The sequence below is a fragment of the Malus sylvestris genome, chromosome 15, assembly GCF_916048215.2.
Source record: "Malus sylvestris chromosome 15, drMalSylv7.2, whole genome shotgun sequence".
NCBI classification, from domain to species: domain Eukaryota; kingdom Viridiplantae; phylum Streptophyta; class Magnoliopsida; order Rosales; family Rosaceae; genus Malus; species Malus sylvestris.
This window is the reverse complement of record NC_062274.1, coordinates 15,635,581-15,663,205: the sequence shown is the minus strand read 5'-3', so window position 1 is coordinate 15,663,205 and position 27,625 is coordinate 15,635,581. Positions and strand designations below refer to the sequence as shown.

General features: G+C 36.5%; 2 protein-coding genes and 1 long non-coding RNA gene across 18 annotated transcripts; 1 reads left to right on the top strand and 2 right to left on the bottom strand.

Moving 5' to 3' along the window:
- Positions 1 to 7,498: 7,498 nt before the first annotated feature.
- LOC126605615 (uncharacterized) lies at positions 7,499 to 12,134 on the bottom strand. Of its 5 annotated transcripts, none has more exons than XR_007617009.1 (10): positions 11,789 to 12,134; positions 11,380 to 11,752; positions 10,374 to 10,516; positions 10,194 to 10,252; positions 9,780 to 9,924; positions 9,615 to 9,683; positions 9,048 to 9,143; positions 8,680 to 8,935; positions 8,456 to 8,521; positions 7,499 to 7,844 (listed from the first exon to the last, which is right to left on the bottom strand). It is a non-coding gene; the product is annotated as an uncharacterized LOC126605615 (long non-coding RNA). The 5 variants fall into 5 exon arrangements; XR_007617011.1 differs by having other exon boundaries at positions 8,680 to 8,777; positions 8,863 to 8,935; positions 11,380 to 12,131; XR_007617010.1 differs by having other exon boundaries at positions 9,048 to 9,146; positions 11,380 to 12,132.
- Positions 12,135 to 12,648: 514 nt separating this feature from the next.
- LOC126605611 (cell division cycle protein 27 homolog B-like) lies at positions 12,649 to 19,494 on the top strand. Of its 12 annotated transcripts, XM_050273029.1 has the most exons (8): positions 12,654 to 13,263; positions 15,062 to 16,396; positions 16,494 to 16,628; positions 16,712 to 17,293; positions 17,507 to 17,553; positions 17,803 to 18,111; positions 18,453 to 18,672; positions 18,986 to 19,494. In XM_050273029.1, exons 6-8 carry the CDS (start codon positions 18,004 to 18,006, stop codon positions 19,099 to 19,101), a joined length of 444 nt encoding a protein of 147 aa, XP_050128986.1. In that variant the 5' UTR covers positions 12,654 to 13,263; positions 15,062 to 16,396; positions 16,494 to 16,628; positions 16,712 to 17,293; positions 17,507 to 17,553; positions 17,803 to 18,003; the 3' UTR covers positions 19,102 to 19,494. The 12 variants fall into 12 exon arrangements, 6 of the variants coding, with proteins under 6 accessions (XP_050128991.1, XP_050128990.1, XP_050128987.1 ...); XM_050273030.1 differs by having other exon boundaries at positions 12,652 to 16,396; positions 17,448 to 17,553; XM_050273031.1 differs by having other exon boundaries at positions 12,652 to 16,400.
- Positions 19,495 to 22,017: 2,523 nt separating this feature from the next.
- On the bottom strand, positions 22,018 to 25,162 carry LOC126605608 (uncharacterized). The gene is made up of 3 exons (XM_050273026.1): positions 24,965 to 25,162; positions 23,134 to 23,475; positions 22,018 to 22,499 (listed from the first exon to the last, which is right to left on the bottom strand). The coding sequence occupies exons 1-3, from the start codon at positions 25,037 to 25,039 to the stop codon at positions 22,269 to 22,271; spliced, it is 648 nt and encodes a 215-aa protein (XP_050128983.1). The 5' UTR covers positions 25,040 to 25,162; the 3' UTR covers positions 22,018 to 22,268.
- Positions 25,163 to 27,625: the final 2,463 nt, after the last annotated feature.

Here is a 27,625-nt window from a genome sequence, read left to right as displayed (position 1 = left end):
CATGCGTTGTTCTAATAAGCTATACTCTTTGAGGCTGTAAGCGAACCCCCCCGGGGCATTATAATTGGTATATGGTCCATGAGCACCAGGCAGATTCTCCTTAAAACACCCGATTTGGCCAAAGGTCCGATATGTTGGCGCTTCTTTATATGACCATAGCGTTGATGAACTATTATGAACGGAGCAGTTTACGAAGAATTGTTCTAACATATTCTTCTCCGTTTAACTGATGATCAACTACTTACCACTCTGCAATCAATCAAACATGAAGCATATCATTAATCTCCAGAAAATAAATTTGCAAAATCTATATAAATCAAACCTCAATTATGCTACGTAATTAGTATATAATAAACAAATTAAGTTTGCAGTACTAGTGCCACCCGTAGAACAAAGAAAGCAAAATTTACCTAGAACAAGAATAAAGGAAAATTTACGTAATGCTTTGAATATTATTGCTTTGATGCATATCTATATATTAGTATTTATACTGATATATATGTAAACTTATAATTCATGTTACCTTTTTCTCCACTCAAATTGTATATTTTCTCAAACTGGTAAGTATCTTCATAACTTTCCTGATTCCTGATTCAATCGGGATTCTTACTCGTATAATCCCACCTTGCCTTACCCATTATATATTCAATATTGTCCCGATCGGCTAATTAAGTATGTATTTCTTCATCTATTCTAAATCTTAGTGATATGTGGACAATATATAGTATGTAATCTCTTCATATCTTACTCTAACACTATATTTGACTGAGGGAAATAAAATTGAAATTTGGATAAAGCCATCAATTATAAATTGACATGCATCAATTCCCTTGTTTGGATTCATAAACATATAAATTTAGAATTTCCGCATGGAAAAAAAACTTGGAATTTGGGAGCTCCAATTCCAAAGTTTAAATTCCATGTAAATATGTGTCATTTCCCAATTTCTATGATTGAGAGTTTAAAAATAACAAATTATGTATTCAAGTCCATTATTCTTTTAGGTTAACCAAACAAGAAAATTCATAAATTATAAAAAATAAAATCATGTCATTCTAATTTCCGTCATTTTAAAATTCCTTAGTAATTTTAAATTTTTTCATCCAAACGTAGTGTTAATATTTCTTTTGGACTGCATTTTTCAATTGACGATTCTTTTTTATTTTCAATTTTCCTATTATCTGTTTCTATTTGTTTAAAACAATATTCTCCTTTTAAGTGATGAGTAATTAATTTGATCTAAACTATAATAGATATCTATCGTACTTGTCACTCACAAATAATTACAAGCTCAAATAAAGGTACACCTAATCACGAAGCTGTTAGTGATGAACTATTTGAGCCAAAGCTAAAAAATTATGGAGCCCAAAAAAGACTAGAATACCCTCATTAAATGGGGCAGAGCCACAAAGATTTCGAGAATAACAACCTCAAAGCAAGAGAAAAGTCAAAACATTAAATATATGATTAATTACCAAATCTTATTATTAACACTCCATATCAACTCAAATAAGTAAAGAATCGCAATCATGTCCAATCAAGAATACTTCTAAGATAATTTTAAGATATTATTGAATAATTAATATTTTTGGTATAATTCTATCCTTATCTATCCTACTGATGAATCACCTTAGCCAATCGGATGCCGCCACGTATTAGGGTAAAACTCTATTCATTCTTGACCGTTACAAGGTCATCTCCCTTTCTTCTTTATTTCTTTTTGGGAACTAATTCAGAAGTTTAGATGCCTAGCTTTAATGAAAATGGCTTGAGCCAATCTTCTCTTAACCAAAAACCATCTACAACTTTTATCTAATAAAAAGGTCTTAGAATTTAATGTAAAGGACAAAAGTAACATACAACATGCTAAAAATCAATTGAATCCCATGAGCTGAAGCAAAGCCCAACATATAACATCAAATCTTTCTTCTAGCTTTGCTCCTAATAATGTTAACTAAAATATGTTAATACAATTTCGCAGTATTTATGAAATTGCCATCAAGCCTAAAAAGTCAAATAAAACCAAAACTAATTTAATTTTCAACTCTTTTTCTTGCAACCAACCATTCTCCCAATTAAAACCCATGTCATGACATAATTAATTCAAGAACTACCATCTCCATTTTCATTTTTCCTCTCTCACGTCCAGCATCCCTACTTCCATTTTTCCTCTCCACAATTCTCACAAACTAAAATTATTACTTTTCAAATTCAACTTAATAAACAAGAAACTTATCCCATTTGAATTGAAGCTTTTGTTAGAGTTTGAGACTCTTGTCCCATATTGGTGAAAACAAGATTCTCAATGACATTTATATATGTTTTGTCCTCTACAATATTAGTTAGGTGTTGGACCACTTGGAATGGGAATTGAAGCTTGGGCCACCAATTGTGTGGATTAGGCTTGATGATTATGCCATAATATTAATATAAATGAATATTAATTAATCAAGACAAGGGCCTCTGATCAATTAGTTTTAATTTTCGAATTAAGTTTTTAATTAATTAAAATTAATTAAAAACGTTTTGATTAATAGACACAACTCTTTGGAAAGAGTTGTATAGCTTCAGATACATTCAAAAGGTATTTGAAGAGGTATGAAAGAGCCTATATAACTTGAGTCCTTAGTTCCATTCCAGACATATCTTTTCTTCCTCCTTTCTTCCGTACGAAATTTTCAGAGAGTAAACACACAAAGCAAATTCGCTAGAATTCTAGAATCCAGTGCGGGTTGTAGAATTAGGTAGTTGAATCCTGATCGAGCAGACGTTGTTGAACCACAAGCACAAGAGTGAGACGTAAATACTGTTCGAAGGACATCTATTACGCTAGCCTCTACCTTTTGTAATCAAGTTAGTACCATTGATATTCTTGTATTTATTTCTGTATTTCATTTTGCACATCAAGTATTTTGATTAATAAATATTCTACAATTTCGAGTTCTGTTATTTTTATTTATTTCTGAATTGTTCTCCAACATCTTTCAACAGTCTAGACCTCCAATGGAAAGAGTGGATTGCGTCGGGATGCAAGAAGGGTGGAGAGGAGTAGGTCACCGTGGAAAAGAATACAATTAGGGAGATAAATGTGTGGAGGAAACCAACATTGGTTGTTGGAAGGTTAATTGTGATAGTACATGGAGAGATGAGACGGCGATTGGTGGTACGGGGTTGGGTGATTGGAAACAACGGTACTTGGTTCCAATTGGGAAGGAGGTCGTGGTGGAGTGAGGGCAGCCTCCAGTTTAGCCATCGAAGCTATGAAGGTGAAGGAGGCCTTATGGGCCTGCATTGAGAAGGGATACCAGCAAGTAATTTTGGAGTCTGACTCCCTTAACCTCATCTCTATGCTAAATGGTAAAGAAATATATGATGCTGCCATTGAAAGTTTAATCTTTGATGTTCGAGAGCTTGCCAAACATTTGAGGGCTGTTGAGTATGGATGGGCATAAAAACCGTCGAACCGGAAAACCAAATCGAACCGCAATAAATGAAGTTATTTTGATTTACTTTTCGTAAAGTGTGAGTTGTTTTGGTTCACTTAAAAAAATAATGTGGGTTATTTCGGTTCACTTTAAAAAATAGTATGTTATTATACTGTAGTTCTAGAAATAAGGTAAATTATTTTGGATCACTTTCAGAAATAATGTCAATTATAATTCAAGAAATACTGGTTCACTTTCAAAAATAATTTGAGTTATTTTGTTATAGTTCAAGAAATAGTGTTTATTTTGCTCTCTTACATAAACAGTATGAGTTATTTTGGTTCATTTCCAAAAATATTAGTAGTTATTTTACTGTAGTTCTAAAAATAATGTAAATTATTTGGGTTTACTTTCAGAAATAGTGTTAGTTATTTTGTTGTAATTTCAGAAATAGTGTTTATTTTTAACCTTCAAGACACAATGTGGGTTACTTTGGTTCATTTCATAAATATTGTGGGTTTAATTGATATAGTTCCAGAAATAGTTGTTGTAGTTCAGAAAATAGTGACTTAACTATTTTCATAGTTGCATATGGAACAAAGGAAAGTTGTTAGGGGGAACAGTTGCGCTAATTGATATTGTTGCAGAATATCACTGTCGAGTTCTTCAAAAGGTAAAAATTAATGAAAATCTTGTTGTCCTCTACCATTACATGTTTCGGGCACTTGGATAAGCTCTCCACAAATGGCTACATAAGCAATCCTGCAATAAAAAAACATTAGTTACAGTGTATACATACACTGACATAGAACAAATCATAGTTTAATCTAATTACTATGTTCAATTACAAAGGGAAATCAAACTAGGACATGATAAAGAGGCAGTAGGCACTTCGAAAAGTGCCTATAGTATTAACCAAGATGGGATAGATTTGAAAAAAAATAAAGAAAAGCATACTTGTATTATATAATCTGCAAGCATACCTTAATTCCTGTTTCATCAACTTCGCAAACTCTAATGAATGGCTCCCAATTTAAAGGATTCAAAATTATATTCCATCGTTCCAAGGCCCTCATTCATCATAATCAAGAAATGACTTTACAGGGACCCCCGTTCCATTCAAGATCAACCCAACATTCTTTGAGCCTCACCCAAACCTCTGCATTCATTAAGAACCCTATTTTAGGAGACGAACATAGGGGTGGGCAAATGAATCTAGAACCCGCGGGGCGACCCGGGTACAGTCGGTTCGGGACGGGTACGGGGCGGGCCATAGATATTTACGGGGCGGGGTGGTTTCAAAACTTTAGTTTCACGGGCCTTAGACTGATCCGTTTATAGTATATCAGAACATCACACAACGTCCACCATTTCTCTTAATTTTTTTAAAACTATCTCTGTCCTTCAAACATTCTCACATGCCACAAAATCTTTGCACTCATTGCCCTTAAATTTCTCTTGGACCCGACACCACAAAGGTAAATTTTAGTCTCATCCTTCTTCGATTTCGTTTCCAATGTTTAGATTAAGGAAAATTTGAAGAACAATGTCTTATACAGGTTGTTATCTGTGTAGGGATCTTGCAATCGAAAGGTATAAACCCAGATCCTTTTATTGATTTTGAAAATGAACTGGAGACAGAAAGTTACTTGACTAGCGACAGACGGAACTGTGCGGCAGTACCCGTTGATTTTGAGTCTAAAATTGGAAAGGTATAAATCCAAATCCCTTTGTTGATTTTGAATCATTGGTGCTATGATGTTGAATCAACTATGCCATGATTTATGTGTATGAACAATTTTGGTCTCTAGAAATTTGATGTCTGTGGAAGCCTATAATAAACATTATGTGTATTGAAAACATTGGCAGAGACAGGTTGAGCTTTGGAAGTCAGAACTTGCCTGAGAAAGTAACATACAACATGCCAAAATCAATTGAATCCCACGAGCTGAAGCAAAGCCCAACATGTAACATCAAATATTTCTTCCAACTTTGCTCCTGATAATGTTAATTCAAATTTGTTAATACAACTTCGCAGTACTTATGAAATTGCCATCAAGCCCAAAAAGTCAAATAAAACCAAAACTAACTTAATTTTGAACTCTTTTTCTTGCAACCAACCATTCTCCCAATAAAAACTCATGTCATGACATAATTAATTCAAGAACTACCATCTCCATTTCATTTTTCCTCTCTCGCGTCCAGCATCCCTACTTCCATTTTTCCTCTCCACAATTCTCACAAACTAAAAATATTACTTTTCAAATTCAATTTAATAAACAAGAAACTTATCCCATTTGAAGCTTTCAACAGTCTAGACCTCCAATGGAAGGAGTGGATTGCGTCAGGATGCAAGAAGGGTGGAGATAAGTAGGTCACCGCAGAAAACAATACAAGAAGGGAGATAGATGTGTGGAGGAAACCGACATTTGGTTGGTGGAACGTTAATTGTGATGGTACACGGAGAGAAAAGATGGCGATTGGTGGTACGGGGTTGGGTGATTAGAAACAGCGGTGCTTGGTTCTAATTGGGAGGAGGTTGTGGTGGAGTGAGGGTAGCCTCCAGTTTAGCCATCGAAGCTATGGTGGTGAAGGAGGCCTTATGGGCCTACATTGAGAAGGGATACCAACAAGTAATTCTGGAGTTTGACACCCGTAACCTCATCTCTATGCTAAATGGTAAAGAAATATATGATGCTGCCATTGGAAGTTTAATCTTTGATGTTCGAGAGTTTGCCAAACATTTGAGGGCTATTAAAACACAACCTTGGCGATATTATGAGTCTTGAAGATATAAGGGCATGTATATGTATTGATTCGAGAAAGGGTCCAATAAAAAGGTTAGTTTTCAGACAACAAGGGCTGATATTGCTTCACTTTTTTTTATCGAACAATATTGCTTCTTTTTTGGTAACAATACGATGCTTGTGAGTTGTACTTCTAATATGTGTATATGCAATTGACTAAAATCATATGTAAACGTACATGGACATGTTTATGTGGGTGAGAGTGGCTAATTGCCTTTTCTTTTCCTAGACTATTTATTCTCTTGTGGTCCTGGTTTTTCATGCATTTGGTTTTAGGATATATAATTAATAACAATTGCTGACCGACAGAGAGAGAGAGGGGAGAGAGAGAGAGATGGAGGGAGGGATGGATGGGAGGGTGATTGTTCTTGTTTGCAGAGAGTCTCGGTGAATCGCGTCACAATTTCAAGTTTAGTTGGAAGGAAGGAATTGGATCTTGGGTTATAATATATTCTTACTTGTCACGTCACAGTTCTTGTTTACAGTCAAAGGAGTACATTTTGATAATTTTGATATCACAAAAACTTGATAATTTTCAGTCATTTTCGCTGTAATTAAAATAAGTAGCGAGTATAAACATACTCACACACACAAAACTCAAATTTCCATTCTAAAAATGAAACAAAAGTGCATATGTCAAGTCAATGTTGTCTGCAAGTAAATCAAGAAATCTGTAGAAAAATGAACTGGAGCGGATATACATTGATTTAATGATTTAATGTGACATGCATGGATGTGCTATGTGCTATATTAAGGAAAATTAAGGAATGTGGTTTTATAAACACAAAATGATTATAACCTAACGCGGCTTCATGCGCATTTCCAGTTGATAGCACATGCATGCATGTGCTATGAACTGGAGTGGTTTCTCTGTTCAAAAATTCTAAGTTATTGTAAACTTGATATATTTAGTTGGAAGTGAATAAAACAGATGAAGAGATGATCAGCTAGCACAAAGATTATAGTTTTATCTTTGCATACATAGTTACCAATTGCAATATCCGTAACGCTCTTCGAAGCCATATGCTTATGCAAAGGCACCAGAGTGATTGCATCAAAAGGAAAAGAAGTCACAAACTAGAAGTTGCATCAAAGTTTTCTCTACTGCAGCTGTGGAATTGTAGATGTTACTAGAAAAATGCCCGCGCGTTGCTGCAGGACTTGAATGCATCAGCTTTAACTACATGAATAAGACACATTTAACCTGAAAAAAAATTCAACATAATCATGAACGAACAAAAAGGATAGATGAGTGATCGGTGTAGATAAGATAAGTAGCTTAACTTTTATATACATTCAACCGAGCTGATTACAAAAGATGTGGTTGCAAAAAATGCTCTGTTTCCCTAAGCAACATGCATTTTACATATGTATTGCCTTTAAAGTTAAGATGGCAAAATAAATGTCCAGGAGGCCAGTCACCTGTTTTAGCAGTTAAACAAAAAAACATAAAAAGTGTTTCGTTCTTGTTGCAGCAGCTAAGCAACTAAGTAGAAGAATGTTTGTTCAAGTTGATGCAATGAGAGTTCTCCTGTTCTTGTTGCAGCAGCTAAGCAACTAAGTAGAAGAATGTTCAAGTTGATGCAATGAGAGTTCTCGTTATACATGAACACTAAGCAAAATTAACTGGGTTAGTTTGTTGATATGCAACCCAAAATTAACACTAACAAAAATAGCACTTGAATCATATGCATAAGCAAAAGCAGATATTAAACATGAGAAAAAATACATGGAAAAGAAAACAATGTTAAATATCCTAGGTGCTCCATTTAAAATTCTTCTCTATTTCTATATATTTAAACTACCAATTATCAGCACAAATATTTCATTTCCTTGCAACTACCACAACCACATATAAAACATACTTGATAGAGCATGTAATTGCTTTAAGTACATCTTTATCAAAAAATTCATTGGCTCGGAAATGCAGAGTGTTGCAATGGAAACATGAAAACCGAATACAGGAGTGTGAATTAAGTGTGCCGTATGCTATATCAATGTCAACATTTCATTTTTACTTAAAATAGCCCCAAAGATTATATAATAATACAGAACTCCCCAAACCACTTACCATAACAAAAAAATGCTGAGAATAAACATGTGTCAATATGTAGCTAAAGGAAGACATAAACTACAAATCAACAGTGACTAAAAACAAAATCTCAGAGACCAAACATGCACAAACATGCAGCAAAAAGCAAAAAAAATGTTGGAAAAACTGACCTTTAATTGTGATTCTAACGAAAACAGCGAGGTTGAATGAACCTACGGATCATGCGTAACCCTCTCCTAAAACCAAACCAAACGCAAGATAAGCTAAATAACAAATAACTTTATTCAATAAATTTACAAAATTAACTCCAAATCACTAAATTAGCCTCTTGAATTCAGCTAGAGAACTCATTAGGAAACCCAACATTGTTTTAGAATATGATTAGCATTCTCACCTGTCATTTTCAATGCGAATTTCACACTTGCTTTCGACTCTTGCATTGTCAACCACTTTTGTTCCAAATCTTGTATTCCAGTAACCGGCCCCCAACATCTTGCAATTAAATAAAGGAGCATTGTAAGATTGCAGAGATGCATAGAACAGATCAAGCTAATGACAGAAACCTAAGCTACTTCACCTCTTCCATAAGTCCATGTCTCCACCCAAGCCTAAACATCCCGACATTGCCCCAATAAGTGTGTTGTCCTCACCTGCAAGATTTACAAAGAAGCAGAGAAATTGATGCATAACCAGAGATTAAAAAATTGCAGCCAGACTAAAAGGAACAAATTGAAAACACTAAAAAGAAAACAGCCAACTGACCTCATAAACCTTTACCTGTGCTTCTCTTTTACATGCTCCTTCTGCATAAACTGCTATAGTGTTTATTTCTCCTTTTCGATTTAGAAATCCGCAATTCTGCTATAGAAAATGAGAGAATTGAATTACGCATATTTTAGAATGACATTCCACCCTCTCCTGCCAATATCCTTTTAGAATGACATTCCTACCCATTTGCAAAACAAATTACAAACAAATCATAAAAGTGTCTTCATTCAGAAAACCTCACTTCTAAACGTGTCATGTCCAAAATTCTCCCATTTTCAACATGTATTTTTCAAGAAGAGACATACACTGGCACACATACAATGAAAATCATATGAAAAAAAGAGCCAAGAAATCACATAAAAGCATCAATCTTCGAAATTTTATTTTCCTTTCTCTCAATTATCACAGTCACCAAACAAAGGGTAAGTCTACAAATGTCAATTTTTATGCCACAAATTTGTGATGCATTACAATCTAAAATCACACACATACAATCATACATACACATACATGAGAGGAAAGGAAGCAAATATTTTCAACAAACACGATGGAATTCCTTACCTGATAAAGGTTTGGTCCGGTGATGTGTACTATCCAGACTTTGCACATCCAGAAAGTGAAAAATATGACCTACCAAGGAAATCAAAGCATGCATGTGTTAGGTTTATCATTTGTCTGTCAAACTGTGCAGTAGAGACCAAAATCAAAGACATCGGTGTGTTTTACCTTTGAATCCAGTTTCCAGACTGATTTGCAGTGGCGGACTGCATACGAAGTTGCAGGCCTCCTTGATTTTCTTTTGCTTAGCGGGAGAGAAGGAGGCTCTGGGTTTATTGGGGAGATGATCGAAGCTTATGGAAAACTTATACAGCTACCCAATGGAAAACAAACGGTATTAGGCATAAAAACAGAGTAAAATGTAGAATCAATTCAGAAACTGGTAATGGCTTTATTAAAAAACAAAAAGTAATGAGCTTCTGTTGTTTAGAATGTCGTATTTTCAAAAACAAAAGGTTCAGATTTTGAATCTAAACTCAATTTTGTTCTTTGAAAAAAAGTGAAGGATAAACTTTCTTGTCAAAAAACACATTTGGCCATACGTCTATGATTTTAGGGAGAGAGAGAGAGAGAGGGAGATACCTCCTGCCTTTGCTGGAAACTTGCCAACATGAGATTTTCTAGGGGCTGAGCCTTTAATCCTGCATAAATCAAAAGACCCATTTCAGTTCCAATATCAAAATCAACTTCAAATTCAAGCAAAAGCTGGGATTTTTTGTTCCTGGTTTGTACAAATCAAATTAAAATCAGATTCTCAATTACCTTGCAGTTTCTTGTTTGCATCGGAGGCTAGCCCTGAGATAACCTCTAGAACTCCCAGGGCTGAGACTCACTCCTGAGATCACCTTCGTACCGCCCGAAACTGTGTACTGCAGCTCCTGCAACCGAGCCACACATCTATCCATCTTCAAAAACCCACATAACAACACAAAACCATTAGTCCAAAACACACACTAAACTTTCATTCAATTAAGTCTCAAAAACTTTAATTAAGTTAAAAAGAACAGTCCAATTGTACCAAAACTATATACAGAAACCGAGAAAAACAGAACAAACAGTGGTGCAAAGGTGTATAATGACACTAAATCTTCAAATGAAAAAAAAAATACCCAAACCAATATAAAAGCCAAAGTCCTCCCTAGCAACTGTAAAATAACAATTAAAAAACGAAACTCATATAAGTTCACAACAAATTAAAACGCCTAGATCAACATTAACATTAAATTAGCTACAAACCTAGATAAACCAACACTAAATTAGACTATACTAATAACACATAAGCTTCAAACGAATGCCAAATCAAAAATTTGGATAAAACCAACAACAAAACCACACCTTGTTCCTGTTCTGTCTCCCTTCCCTTGCTTTTCTCTTTTGCCCACTCCCCACATTAAGCCTTTTCCCCTCATTTTTTTTCTCTTTTGGCTGCTCACTTAACCCCTTTTTTTTTTTCTCTTCACCTTGCTCGATTTCCAGCCCCCCCACCCCCCTTTTTCTTCCACATCTATATTTTTTTCCTCATTTTTTCCATCACTACTCTTGACACTAATTCTCCACTCTTTTTATCTATTAATTATTTCACTCAGTCAAAACATGGGATCACATTTTCTCAAGCAGCCCAAAAAAACTGACCAACCCAAAATCAGAAAAACATCCAAACTAAAACATACAATCACCATTGTCAAGCAGCAAACAATAAATTAGAAATACAAAACAAAGAAAAAAAAAACAGAAACACACTAAAACATGCCATCGGTGAACACCATACCTTGGAAAGGGTAGACACACGCAACTATTCGAGACCAATCCCACCGAAACAAAATTTGTGCGTTTCGACAAAAGGAGAAGAAATCCAAATCTCAACCAATTGGCCCGTCGTCTGAAAATCGAGAGCGCAAACAAAATCCCAAACTAAACCAAAAGTAGGGTTTCCTTGGTGGGTATTTTGTGAGAGGGAAATCAGAAGATTTGAGGACGGAAGAAAAGAAGGGAAAGGTGGGTTCGTGGTGAGTGAAGGGGTGAAAAGAAATCCCTGGAAATCCGCCTACCCCATACTTCTCCCTTACTCTCTCTCTCCCTAAACCCATACCTCCCTGCCGAAAATCCTCTCCCCTAAATCCCGACGATCCTCTCCCTCCAACCTGTCAACCCTTCTGTCCCCCTTCCCTCCCTCCAACCTGTCAACCCTTCTGTCCCCCTTCCCTCTCTCTCCCTGAGTCAAATTTGAGAGAAATGAGAGAGAAACGGTGCTCTAGGGTTGTAGGAAATGAGACTTACAGAGTGAGAAAAGGGAAGGATGAGGATTTGATGGATGGTTACCGAGAGAGAGTCGGGAGAGAGAGAGGGAAGGAAAAGGCGGTGGCAATTTTGTAAATAAAGTGAAATTCGGCTCAAACCCACGGACAAAATTACCCTTCTAAGTTGTAATAATTACCCTTCCAACCCAGCCAGAGATATGATGGTAGTGATGTAAATAAAGCAAAATCGATGGTCAATCATTTGACTGTAGCTACGCTACAGTCAAATCCCTCCTCAATTTTAGAATAGATAATGGTCGGTGGATTACTTGGGCTGGGAGGCGGTTTCATCTTGGGACCTCTTTTTCTTGAATTGGGAATTCCTCCTCAGGTATTATAGTTCAATGCAAGTAGTGAACCACGTACTTTTAACTTGTAGATTATTGTCGTACTTCTTCGATACGGGATTTTGGTCATTCATATCCACGGCTTGTATTATAACCTAACGCCTTCTCATATGACAAGATTGTGACATGCATGCTTGTGCTATGTGCATGTAACGTGAGAAAATTATGTATGAATGTGTAAAAAGTTTAATTAAAGGAACTAATTAAATTAAAATGCTTTTAGTTGAGCTTAAGGGATTTTAGGTGGCTTGTTATTAGCCCTAAAGCCTAGAAAAAGTAAAAGTAAAATAACAAAATAATATACTAGCGAGATTGGTTAGGTTTTCGTCATCATCTACTCAGTGTCCCTTGTCCTAGGACTTCTTGTTCTTAGTAGATGAGAGTATTTACCGCATCATTTACTACTAGGGTGTGGCTGAACTGGAGCTGAACTGGTTTTGGCAGTTTGTATGGAATACTCTCTCTCTCTCTCTCTCTCTCTCTCTCTCTCCAGATCTAGTGGTAGAGAGCATCGTTCGAGTGCTTAGTTTTCTCGTTCTGTTACTCATTTTCCTTATCTTGATTCATCACTTTGGATAATTTTGTTTCTATTGCTCTTTTCTCTATCTTTTTCTGCATTTCACAATTAATTCATTATCGGCTTAATTTGATTAGTTCTGGAAGAGAGAGAGATATATATTTAGATCCTTTAGAAGGTTAGAGAGAGAGATGTAGATTTCTGAGAGAGAGAGAGAGATGTAGATTTCTGAGAGAGAGAGAGAGAGAGAGAGATGGCAAAATATGGAAATTAACCAAAAATCAAGGAACCAACCATCAAGCAATCCTTAACTGGATCAAGGAAGGCCATTGTGATGATTCCTGTGGACCAGTCCAGCCTGTTAAGGGAGAGGACTTTGTGGGCAAAAACTACTATGTTTCATGGCCATGAGGAGGAGGAGGAGGAGGATGAGACTCTCAGCTAGTTCAATACAATTACCCCAGAGCCAGAGGGCACTTCTGACTGCTGAGGTACCCAAATCTCTCCCCCATTAATTGATTTTATTGCCATTTCACTTGTTAACAATCTGTTTCATATGAATTTGTGTTGTCTTTCCCCTCCTTCTTCTTTATTTGTGCTTTTGCTTGGGTTGGCTCTCATTCAATTTGAGAAATGGACATGTTGCTTTGCTTCTCTGGCTTGCTTTCCCATATTGTTTACTTTCCAGCGATGTGAGAATGTTTTTTCTTAGTTTTTGGTTTTGCAATTTTGTGGTTTCCTCCGTTTTTAATAAATTTGTTTCAGTTTTCTTTCTTTCAATTTTCTGGTTTTCATTGTTCTCGATCTGTATTAGATTAATTTGATTTGGAGATTGAAAGGAAAAAATGGTAATAAAGGATTTAGCTGAGGTGTTTTGTAAAACAATCCTCCAACTTGCTTGCGTGTTTGTTGAAAGAAAAAATGGTGGAGAATTGTTGTAATCAACCAGAAGAAAATACATAAGGGAAGGGAGGCAAACCATGATTTAGGATCGTACTAGTGTATGTGCATGCCTCCCTGTTTGTGTGGGCTCAGGAGTGCAAGTATCAATTTAGTTTTCAACAAGCTTAAGATCGATACGTTGATCTATCTATTTGATCAGTGGCTAGTACTGACCTATTTTATGGACCCGTGGAACGTAGAACTGTTTTGGATTGGAAATTTTTTGACCTTTCTGCGGGACAATTACACCCCGTAACTTCCAATTGACTGGTGAGACCTTAAACTCTGCCTTTCACCCCCACACGGCACTCTCTCATTCAATTTGAGGATATGCTTGTTTGGTCTGGTCAGTTAATGATTTTTTGAATGACATTGGGTGGAGAGTGTGTTGAAAATTTTGAGTAAAAATTTTATTGTCCCACATTGGTCACTACCAAAAGGTTCTCTCACTTTATAAGGCTTTGTCCCTTATAGAAAGTAATTAGAGTAATGGTAAAATTGGGCTCAACCTTGTGGTGGGGCTTTGAAGTGTACTAATTAATTAATTGATAATTATTATATAATTAATCATGAAATGTTGGGTTCGGAGTGAAGTTTTTGGGATTTAATTTAATCATGAAAAATGTTGAGTTCAACATGATTGAGGGTGTTTAATTCAAAATAAGTGTAAAAAAACCGACTCCACTTAATGGAATAAAATTTTGTTGTATGAAATGTTGCCATCATAGATAAATATTAGTCTTACCAACAATAATAAATTAATATAAGTGTAGACAGAATGTTGTTTACATAAGAAAAAGAAAGAAACAAATATTGGGTCAAACAAAATTTTCCTAATGGATAATTGAATAACGAATATTATTTGTTTAATTCAAAAGTTTTCCTAATGTTTCTCAAGAATGGGAACTATACCTTGACTTATAGTTCATGATAAAGGAATCCTTTAACAAGAGGGATCCTCATTTTTCTAAAAAAATTGGGACGCCCGCTTGACCATTAGATTGGCTTTTAATGAAATTGTGTGGTTGAGATTGTGTGGCTTGTGATTTAATCTCAACCACATAATTTCATTAAAGCCAATCCAACGGTCAAGAGGGTGTCCTTATTATTATTTTTAAAACATGAGGATCCCTTTTGTTAAAGGGTCTGCATGATAAATAACATGCCATAACGTGTATTACTTTTATGGTTGGGTTGCATGATAAGGCACCCAAAAAAAAAAAAAAAGTTGCATTGCATGTATTTCGTTTATACAAAAATATGTTGGAGTTAAATTCTCAGTTGGCCACTCCTTTTTTGTGCTTGTTACTTTCCTTGTGTTCCTAGCTTGAGTCTTTGTGATTACAGCTCACAGCACACTCTCATTCAATTGGAGGATATGTTGGCCACTTCTTTTTGGAGTTGGAAATTTTTTGACCTTTTTGTGGGACAATTGCATCCCGTAATTTCCAATTGACTGGTAAGACCTTAAACTCTGCCCGGCACACAGCACATGGCACACTCATATTCAATTTGAGGATATGCTTGTTTGGTGTGGTCAATGAATGATTTTTCGAATGACACTGGGTGGAGAGTGGAGAGTGGAGAGTGGAGAGTGGAGAGTGGAAGTGGGTTGCACATTTTGCATAACATGAGGCCTCGAGGCATAAGTCTCGATTTAGAGACCACTAGCAAGGAATGCCCGCACGATGCTGCGGGATTGAGAGTCGTATGGAAACTTTGTGTACAATACCTCAACACAAATGTATATTAAAATGGTGATGGTAAAGATAAGAAGAGATCCCCCTTGTTGGATGTAGCAAGTATGATATCTTCCAAACTCCAATGACAATTCATCTAGTTTAGTTCATGCTATTAATTCGTTTAGGTTATCCACATAACCTCTATGGTGCTTCCCCCAGTGACACCCTAACGTCTCCTTGTTCATATGTGGGTCCGACGCATCCTACTTAAAACGAAATATCAAAACAAAGTGTCAAATTTTAACCAACATAGCTCAAATTTGACATCTATCACAATAGGTAGACCCAAAATTTGATCCAAATCGAAGTTGAAGAATCTCTTAACTTCAAATTTTGGCATCAATCACAATATACCGCGCAAACCAATCATAAGCACATTATCATATAGTCTGATAGAAAGCAGCTAAATGAAATGAAGAGCATAATTCTTCAGTTAATTTCATCAGTCACTTAAATATACACATCACGCCAAATACCGTCGCAATCTCATGGTAAAAATGGACAAATACTATGTAACTTTGCACAAAATATATAGCATGCTAATAAATAGAATATTCCCAAGATAACCCCAACACTTAAGGGCAAATTAGTTATTTTCCCGAAAAGCTTGCGCCGATTATATCCAGCGGATCCCCCAACCCAATTGGATTCTGCAATCTCCTCCTCCAACATGGCCGCCATTGCTCGATCGAATTTCAGAGACGTAGATGATTCTGAAATCTGTAGAATCCGTATGCGTGGTCGCACTCGCCTACTTGTTCTTGGCATGCAAGGCACTGGTAAATCATCTCTTAAGAGACAAGTAAGCCCTTCAATTCTTATCTAAGTTTGAAATTTTTTGGATTGATTGCTGGAAGGGTTGTTGATTGCTAGTCGAGAGAGCCGATATTATTTGTTTTGTCGTGGACTCTACTGAACCGAAGTTTACAGAAAATGCAGAGTAGGTAGCTTGCGTTTTTTTTCAATTTAAGTTAATTTAATTTTGTTCTGTAGAGAAGAATGTATCTTGAGATGTTGCCTCATTTCCACCCCTGCAGGTTTCTATACCATCTTTTAGCAAAGATGGATGAGTTTGGTAAGACAAAAACAGACATTCTTGTCATCTTCACCAAGCTAGATAGGCTTGTGACTCACTCGAGAATGATTTTGACTTCATTCTTGATGGATCGACTGTAAGGGTTGCGTGTTTATCTATTTTTGTTTTTCTTTGTTTGTTTTTGTTTCCCTCTCAACACTTGGTGAATTCTTTTTGTAGGCGGGGTACATTAGCGGGGCATTTAATTTGCGACGATTCGAGGAGGTCATCAAGTTCGCCCTTTGTGCAGCCAGGACCGACAAGTGGGATGAACTGCGCCACCTGATTACGGAGTCACAGAGAGCACTACTACGACTACCAGAGACAGAGACAGAGACACACAGAGATATAATTAAGTGACATATGAGTAGATTAATTAGTGAGTGATTAGTTATTGTCAGCTGCCAATTTGTTGAGTGGAAGCTTATATATAAGCTCATGCTCTCTTTTAAGGTTAATTAGTTGCTTTCGGCTTTTTTTTCTTTCTTTCTATGAGCTTTTCATTATTGGAGCTCTTGACTGCAAATTGTTTATGGTTGCTCTTTTGGAATGAAGGATGAAGGTGTGGACTTTTTCATAATGGGATTTCTTAAAGGGGTTTACTGTCTACAGTGCTGCTGTTCTTGTTAGGATTAATCGGATTGTTTTTGGGATTTTCGAAAGTTGACAAGAAGTTTGTTATATTGCAGGCGAATTTACAGTTGCTATCTGGCGGTTACTTGCAAAGCAATCAAGCTTATGCTGCCTACCATATTTTAAAGGGTAAGCAAGTAATATGGCATACTGTCTGAGTATATATTCACTTGCGGTTTTTGGTTCCAAGTTATTTGTTTTTCCTTAATAGTATTTCTCATGTACACTTTAGACATTATGTAATCTTTTTCTTACTGTTCCAAATCTTGTTATTTGTATTCAGCTTTCAGCCTGTTCATGTAGTCCAAACAGTGGATGACTTGTTCATTATTCCTGTGGCAGGTTCCAAATGGTGCAGCTGGTCATTACCTTCTGGGGTTTATATACAGGTTTGTCTCCTGTCTTCTGGAGCTTCTGTATATGCATTATAGGGATACTTTATAAGTTTCTTGAAATGGATTTGCTTGTGATGACAGCTAAAATTGGCGTAATCTCTTTTGTGAAAACAATATCGTTTTTTGGCAACTGGTTAATCAATGGTTTTATAAAATCGAAAACTTCTGTGTTGATTATTTATGGTGATTTGGTGCCTTCACAAGTTCAGATGCATATTTAAGTTGTATTTTCCGTTGTTTCAGGGTCTGCTGAAGAAGCTGCTGTATTTTTTGGTGAAGCTGCTCTTCTTTCCATATAAACACAGCATCTAAATCATGGATTAGCTTCTCAAAGTTTACTTACCCTCTGAATGAGGACTCCACTTAGTTTCTGGTAGGAACTTTAGCTGCGAAGATGTTAGCCAGAGACAATTCAAACATGTTCAAGGAAATAATATAAGAGGTATGTCTCGAAATTCTCATGTTAGTTTGGGAGGAGCTTCTGGTCAACCTGTAAATGGAAGTTCTGGTTCATCTTTCTTTAACAACACTCCTTCACCAATTCCCATGCAGGTATATATAGGTTTTCCCTTCCAATTTTTCTCCAGCAGTCTTGCATTTACCGTTGTATCTTTTTCCTTTCTTCCAGTGCTTAATCTTACTATTTGTATCAGTTGACTTTAGGTCTGTTTTATCTTTGTAGCTATGTGTCTGGACCACTTCAGTTAGGTTTTGTCTTGAAAGGAAGTATTTGGTTTCTTTACTGATAAGTTTGTTCTCTTTGTTGTAACTTGTAAAGTAGACCAATTAACGTAGGATAGGTGCAAGGACTACACAGGGATATGCCTGACTATTGGATAGGTGCAAACTTGTCTCTTTACATTACCTTGAGATTGTTTGTCTTCTCTTTTCAGATTTCAAGTTCAAGGAGGTTGTCTTTTGATTCTAGCAACCGGCGGAGCAATGGACTTGCTGCTGAAGCAGGGGGCGACACTAATGCAAGTGCCTCAGTGACAGCTGGAAATGGAACTGCCAATTCATCAAAGTATTTTGGAAGTTCCAAGCTGAGCTCTGTTGCACGTTCCTTGGCAAATCGTAAGGGGAAGCCATGGGCCAATGGAAACGTTGACGAAGGTGATGCGTCTTCTCATTTCCCAGTCATTTGGTGAACTATACTACCATATAGTTATTAGCAGGACAATAAGCCATTTTATCACCAATATACGTAATTTATTCTCTTCTATTAGTATTAATAGAGAAACAACAAATTGCATTATAGTGATTCAAGTCTTTTTCATTTCCTTTGCTCGTATAAGTTTAATAGCATTTCCTGGATAATATAAGTAAAAAGTTACCGCTCAAGGATACCTCCCGATTCTTCTATGCTTGATATGTCCAATGAATTTTCCTCTAATAGTTGTGAATTTCAAATTTGGGTCCTATTTAGGAATGCGCAATGAGACAATCGATGATTTCCGTTCAACAACTGCGGCAGTAGCTTCCGGTTTCACTCCCTCGAGTGATGCCAGATATCTTGAACAAGGAGGAGAAACTCCTATTTAGGAATGCGCGATGAGACATTCGATGATTCCCGTTCAACGACTGCCGCAGTAGCCTCTGGTTTCACTCCCTCTTGTGATGCCAGATATCTTGAACAAGGAGGAGCAACGTCGACTTCGATTATTCTCTTCTATTCCGTCAACTTCTATTAAACTCTCACCGCACCGGCGTGTGGCACTGGCGACGGCGAGCGCGACGGCGACGTCACCCTCTCCGTTACGGTCTAAATATTCTAAACATAAAATGAGGCCTGCACTCCAAAAATCATAGAAGTTCATATACAAAAGTACGTTACGTGATTTTATTGAGTAATTTTCGGCAAATCAAAGGACCTAAGGCTGCTAAACGTCACAAAAAAAGAAAAGAGAAGTCATTAATATGTTTATTTGAGAATTAGTTACTTAGTCACAAAGTTGAATTTTCGTAACTAGTATGTCTTTTGGCTAAAGGTCGACCCCACGAGCACGTCGCCGAAACCCGTTCGTGAAATAGAGCTTTTACGATTGCCGAAAACCATTCGTGAAATAGCGCTTTAACGAATAAATTGTTCGTGAAACGGAGCTTTGAGGAAGAAATTATGACCGTTTTAAATTGCCGGTAAAATTGTAAAACGGACTCGCTATTAACAGTCCAAGAATGTCGGAGAACACCAAATCCCGTCCGGCAAATTTCGACGACGTTGGACTTGCCCATCATCACCAAATGACTCAACGTCACTCCATAGTGGTTTTCCACCCAAATCTGACCCAGTTTGGCTGCCGTTTCTCGACGAACGAAGCTCACCCTTTTCCTAGTTCACGGCCGGTGATCTCCCATTTCCGGTTATCCCGATGTCTACCACCACTTGTAGTTGACTCAACTCGACCCCAGCATCAAAACCCGACCAGGGTTCAGGGTGTTGAAACACCTGCGACGACAAATCGACGTTCGAGGGTTTTTTGGGTTTCTAGCGACCCACAACCATTTTCACATTTCCTGGCGTAATTAAGCTACGTCGTAAGTAGAAAAATTACTCCTCTCTTCTCAAGCTGTAATTTGGTATAAAATGAGCCATTTTGGCGTTGGTTGGAAATTCTGGCAAGTAGTGACCGTCGGCCGCGCCGTGACCCAGGGACCCACTTAGCGCTTCTAGGCCAAATTCAATGCCCATGTTCCATATTTGACATCTGTTTGATTGAATTCTGTCGTTTTAACCTAGTTTCGTTAGGGTCCGCTACTTGACCTTGGTTCTATGCGATGATTTGACCATTAGATTGTCATCATTTTTTGATATATTATTTTACGTATTATTTGAGGACATTAGAAACTTACGGATTTGAAATATGATGTACGGATCTTTCATATTGAAGGAAATCTTAAATTGTTGACCTTTGTAATACACGACAATGTAATCATTGGAGCGTCACCAAATTAATATATGTTATTTTACGTAACATTGGAGGACCTTATAAACTTATGGATAATCCAATGTGCGAATATTTCAGACCGAAAAATCTTACATTATTTCCAACCAACGCCAAGTGCATTGTTTTTTGTTTAGGCCTGCAACCCAAGTTTGCGTTTTCGTTTTTAATCTAAAAGTTCATATACAAAAGTCACGGTTTCGTGATTTTAATGAGTAATTTTTGGCATGTGTATGATTATGATTTGTAGACAAGGATAATGCTAAGTTGACTAAATTTTTAAACCAAATGATGTATCACCAATAGAAAATAAACACGTTAATAATTCAATAATCAACAATCATATCATATAGTTGAAAATTTTGGTTTCGCTAGCATCATTTGGTTAGTAAAGATTAAATGAAAATACACATAATAATTACCTCATCACTTTTTATGTTGAATTAAATAATGTTTGGCAAATCAAAGGAGCTAAATAAAGCAGCTAAACATCAATAAAATAAAGTCGTTAATATGTTTGTCCAAATATCCTTGTTTTATTGACTATCGAATCCATGTGGCAATTTTCCCCGTATTATGAAAGTTATATTCTTAAACAAGGCGTTTGGTACCATAATATATTGCATATACAAAGTGTACTCGTATCATGTAAGTTGTATTTCAAGAATTGTTTATATGGTCACATATTTCAAGGAAATTGTCCACTATATTCACGGCAGAAGGCCGAACTCATGCGAACCTATGTTGCTGCCTCTTCACCATGCTCACGAGCCTCCACGTCTAGGCTTTCAAACGCTAACTGCTTGAAAAAGACTAAAGATATACAGGTAGATTTTGCATCAACTAGGAGATGTGTAGGTCCTTTTGGGTGTGTCACAGTGAAGACATAGTGAAGAAAGTCACAAGGTCATGTTTATTCCCATCGTGTTCTTCAGCCTAAAACACAAAATAGTTTTGTGGCCCCAAAAACAACCACAGTCAATTAAACATTGACACATATTCGTGTACAGTCTTACAACATGACAACATATTTGTAAATGCACTGTTTCACCCTATTGGTGTTCAAAGAGACCAACTCCTCATTTGTGTCCTTAATGTTGTACCCAAAGGTCGTTTTTCTTGTAATGTTGGATGCCTATAACGTGATTTATTTAAAGAATTTCTTGCTTCACTGCCAAAGAATTCACCGAATGAATTCTCTCAGGGCACAAATGCTTAGTACAAAGGAGCAAAAGCAGCTAAACACCAATTGGAATTGGAAATGGGGCATGAGCTAAACCAAATGATTTCACCGAATGAATTCTTATCTTATACATGTTTATTACTAAATATTTTTTTATCTGAATTTGAATAACCAGATCCGGGGCATGCTCGTACCACACAAACCTCATGGTCGAAGACCTTACTTAAGCATCCGAACTCTTAACACATGTAACTTGTATTCAAAGACTGGACTCCATGGTGATGAAAACAGGCAAAGCCAAAAGCAAATGGAAGAACAAATATAATAGAGAGATACTAAAAAAGCAAAAATAATATTAATTGAGAGAGAAAACTCCGCTCGCCATAAAGTCTAGTACAATTAATTAAGCAGATAGGCTAGGCACTTCTAGCAGCATTAGGGATACACCTATCCCAAAGATAAACATTAACAGCATAATCAAATCCAACTTCAACGTCATTAAACATCACATAAATCGAACTGAAAGATCCGATGGAACATAACAACAGATGCAACAGCTTCTCCTAGAAGCATCGTCAACAGCTTCACCTACGAGCATCATCAACAGCTTCACCGCCATAACCACAACCACCAGACAGGGTCCTCCCAAGGATAGGGACAGCATCATCTGCCACTTGCTCTCCCAATTTCTTAGCTTTACGGGCATCCAATATTGTTTTCTTAAACCAATGGTTACTAATAACTTCAAGAGATCTTTGATAACGCTCCATGGCATGAGTTTGCACCTGGTTATAATGCAGTGGAGTGTTCTGTATCTGCATCAGAAAGACGAGTGAATTGCATATCTTCAAGTAGTAATTAAAAGCATGAACAGATAGGAGCTTATACAAAATTTTGATGTGTGTCACATATCTTTACTTGTTAGTGGGAGGTTTTAGGTTCGATTCTCGCCAAAGACGAATTTGTGAAGCTAAGTCTCTCTCATGTACATAATATTGTTTGTTCAAAAAAAAAAAAAAAAAAAAAAAAAAACTGACAGGGTTACAAGTTTTTAAACACATCCAAGATGTCTATATTATTAAGGGACAACGATTCGGGTAAACCACACAAATGGGTGATTTCACTGTACACATATGCGTGCCTGATTAACACCCTAGCATAGACTGATACGTATATAGCTGAATCAGACCTTCAACAGAAATAGGAAGGAATCAAGGAAATGAATTCTTATCTTGATAAAACTGTTACCACTGGAATCGCACGAGGCACCCAAGAAATACATCAGACAAGATCACGAAAGTAGCAGCATAGAATCATGTGTGAACACTGGTTTCTTATTCAACAGAACCTTCAGATTAAAATTTTAATTAAAAAGTAAAAACTAATTAAAGACTTTAAAAACCAGAACATAATGGCTATCGCTTAAAATGCGTCAAATTAATTTATTACCTCAAGAAGTCGAAGTAGAGAGTGCTGCAGAATATCATATTTTTCGTATAACAATACCAATGATTCACGGGACTGTACGTCATCCCGCGCAATGCATTTATGCTTCAGCACCTCACAATGTTTCAGCATTTCTGGAGCACCAAATCCTTCACATTTCTTGGTAAGTTCCTGGGTAAACTCCAGTGCTGATGCATGGTCGGTTTCGTCGAGCTCATGAGTACATGAAGCAATTTGGGCCAACAAATCCTCAGTAGAGGGAATAAATGCAAGGATTTTACCAGCCAACTCATCGTTATTCTCAGACTTTACCACATAGTCCGTAAATGTATCATGGACAATCCCCTGCCCCAGAGAAAAGATAATTCAGTATTTGTATCCCATTAAAAAGAAATTAAATTTTAGAACATCCGTGGGTAAAGAAATCAGGATCGACAGATAGATACCGTAAAGTTTGTTAGCAGGTTTCGATTTAACCATATAATATGTTTTTTTTATTTTTTATTTTGGGTAAAAAGGTAAATATTTTACCACAAGAAACAAACAAACTTACAAACGGTACGAACAAAGGTCCAAAAACAAAAGTACATATACAAACAAAATGGACCAGCCAAGCAAACCAAAGCAAAGCCCAACCAACAACGTGGGCCCAAAACAAAAAAAACTTAAAGAAAGCCGAGAAATCCAAGAATTCGGCAGCCGCCACCGCTACAACAGTATTTCAAGAATCGCCCAATTCCACGCCTCCAACCACCCGCCGACTTGTAGATCAGAGCATTCAACCCCAAGCACCACCTGTTATGCAGCCACCAAAGAAGAAATCAAGCAACCAGAAGAAGAATTCCGGCTACCAGAAGAAAGAAGCCCGTGGAGGTCCACGAACAACACTACCAACAAAGACACACATCAAGAAGGTGATGGTGTTGGGACACCCTGTTGGAATTTATTAGGTTTATTTAGGAAATTAATTAGAGATTTGATTTGATTTTGTAGTAAGGTATTTTTGGCATTTACGCATTAGGGTTTCTTAGGTTTATTGCTCTATAAATAGAGCTTGTAATTTAGTTTGAGAATCAAGTTAGTCACAATGTAGGCTCTAGGGTTTTTGTAGCCGTCTCCGCATTCTCGTTTGATATCAATAATATTTCTTATTTTGTTAGTCTTGTTCGTTGCGCACTCTAATATTCGAGCCTGTGCAAGCACCGAAGCTCTACACACCATCTCAGTGAAGCAAAGTGACTGCAAATTGGGGTATGGATGAACGAGGAGGAGGAACGACAGTAGGATAAGAAGAAAAGGGCAAAACGAAATAGAAAGCAGGGGGAAAGTGCTGCCAAAGGTAGGAAGAGGAGACAAAGAAAGGAAGGAGAGATGGGCTAACCAACCCCAGCCGAAGCTAGGGTCGGCGCCCCCGATCTGCACAGAGTTGAAACCCTCAGATAAAACTGAGGAAAACCCTCAAGCAGAGAAAAAGGCTCTCACAAGGGAGAGAAAAGTTCTCTTAGATTCTCTCAATCACTTTGATCTTAAAAGGCCACCCGTATGTAACCATATAATATGTATTGAGTCAATCTGAGTAAGGGAAATTTGGGGGAAACTTCTGGTTGAAATTTAAAAGTAACGTCAATCTTCAATATTCTTCAGCACTTCCAGCTCATTTTACTACTTGGCCATTCAATATTTGTTTGAAGCAATTTGCAAAAGTAAAGATCCAATAATCTTGAAGCAAGAGCGAGTAAAATTTTGGGTTTCAGGCTACAGTAACTATGCAACAGAAGTGCGAAAGGGAGGCATGCAACTAAATGCACAAGTACACTAAAATTAAGTAGCTTACCTTGTGAATCATGGCTTGGACTAAATCCATATCAGTAGTTTTCGGATCGTAAAACCGAATTCCGGATGTAGACATTGGGTGTGAGAGAGAGAGAGAGAGAGGGTGGGTGGATATATAGAGAGGAGGAAGAAATTTGGATTCATCATAATAAAGCTAATTCTCGCTTATCATTTTTTTGTGTTTTTTGTTGTAAGTTTAAATTTTCTGGTTAGTTGTAGCAAATAAATCTTGGTTCTTATATTTTGGGTAAATAATTGGATTTTTTTTTCTGCTTGACATAAGAAAGAAAACAATTTACTAGAGATGGAAACCTCAGCTGAAGCTGAACAAGGACAGAGGGTAGATCTTTTTAACTTTTCTTTTTCACCTCCACTATCCAAGCTAGGAAAGCTCGTTGGAATGTTAGGTGACTAAGGTTAGCTACCTCTTTCAAATATTTTTTTTTTTAAATTTTTTTATCAGAGCTACCTCTTTCAATTGTTTGTGAAGATTTGCTCTTCAATAATTTCGAAAATTGGTCTGTGAGATGATTTTTAGGTGTTGCCTTTGACACTTTTTTTTAATATCCTTTTACTTGCATTAGCTTTAGACGGCATGGATAGTGCAGAGATGTGTAGAACGAGAAAATTTTCATTCTGACGGGAATACGGGTAATACATTACGTGTTTTTATAGAAGTAGTGAGAAATTTTATTTTTTAAGTTATTAACTTTTTAACACACATATTCCACCATTATATAATAACACATGGTGTACCACCCTATGTGCCGGTCACACTGAAAAATCTCTCGTGTAGAACCAAAAATGAATGGTGCTTCTCAAACTTATCCCTAATCAACTGTTGGGAAAGTGATTCCGTGTGCGATTGTGAGTTATACATGCAGTGCTTTTTGCTTACCATGAATGAAATTTATTGCATGTGGACAACATGGGATGGAGGAACTGGATCCTTTCCGAGGCAAACCCTCGGGATCCTGCTAAGTAACAAACACGCGCCATTGGATTTCGATCCAACGGCTACAAATAGGGGGTCCCTCTTAAAGTTATAATAATTGTAGTCGTTGGATCGAAATCCAACGGCCAGTGTTTGTCGCTTAGTAGGATCCCGAGGGTTTGCCTCGGAGAGGATCCAGTTCCTGGGATGGAATCCCAAGTTATTTCGATGCGGACAATATCGGATGCAAGCCCAAGTTATTTGGTTCTCTTCTCAAAGAGCAATTTTAGTTGAGGTGTAAAAAGAAAAACAAATGAAAGAATGAGTTTGTCACTCACTACTAAAGTCTGATGGTATGATATTTGTCTTCACTTGTAAGTAAGAAGTCTTAGGTTCGAATCTCATATATGGTAAATTCGATACTAAATTAAATTGCTTATTGTGTGGCTTAACGTAATCCCCCTCCTCTTAGTATAAAATATATCGTTGTACTAAAAAAAATGAAAGAATGAGTACGAGTTCAACATGATTGAGGGTGTTTGACTTAATTTAATGATGAATTGTTGTGTTCGGAGGCAATTAAGTTTTTGGGATTTAGTTTAATCATGAAATGTTGAGTTCAACATGATTGAGGGTGTTTAATTTATTTTAATTTAATCACGATTGAGGGTGTTTAATTCAAAATAAGTGTAAAAAAACCGACTACGCTTAATGAGATAAAACTTTGTTATATGAAATGTTGGCTTTACAGATAAACTTTAAGTCTCACCAACAATAATAAATTAATATAAGTGTAGATACAATGTTGGTTGCATAAGAAAAAAAAACAATTATTGGGTCAAACAAAATTTTACTAATAGATAATTGAATAACGATTACTATACGTGTATGTTTAATTCAAAAGTTTCCTAATGGATAATTTTCCAAATGGTTCTCAAGAAATTATAGTTCATGATAAATAACATGTCAAAACAATCAGTGTATTACCGCTGAGGATCATCTTTGGAGAGAGATTTTTCAATGTGACCGTCACATGATGTGGTACACCATGTGTCGCTATATAAATGGTGGGATATGTGTGTTAAAAAGTTAATAACTTAAAAAATAAAATTTCCCACCACTTACATAAAAACACGTGGTGTACCACCCGTGTTCCCGTCACAACTAAAAATTTCTCCTCTTTGGATCTTCTTTGTGACGATTATGAGGATCTTCCAATCATATTCGTTCATCGCACATCATGTGGCTAGAAATCATTGTAAATTTTTTTTATTCAAAATTGCATATAAACAGTACATGACGGTGAACGAATCTTATTGAAAGATCTCTGGGATCCTCACAAAGACGATCCGAAGAGAATCCTCATTCATGTATAACAATATAGTTGGATTGCACGATTAGACACCAAAAAAAATAAAGTTGCGTGCATTTCATTTATTCAAATCTTGAATTATCCTGAACGTTCTAAATTTTGAACCAATGTATGGGAATTGTCCTGACCTAGTTTTTTTTTTCTTTATTTATTTATTTTACCTTGAATTATAGTTCATGGTAAATAGCATGTCAAAACAAGTGTATTACAATATGGTTGGAAAGTTACGGATGTCTATTTTCTTAAGCATTTTGCGGCTTGTTAATATCATTTTTTTAGAAGTTATGCCCGTTTTAACACTGAAAGGTTCCAAGAGGCTGAGTAGTTTGTAATTGACAAGAAAGCAATGAAAGCAA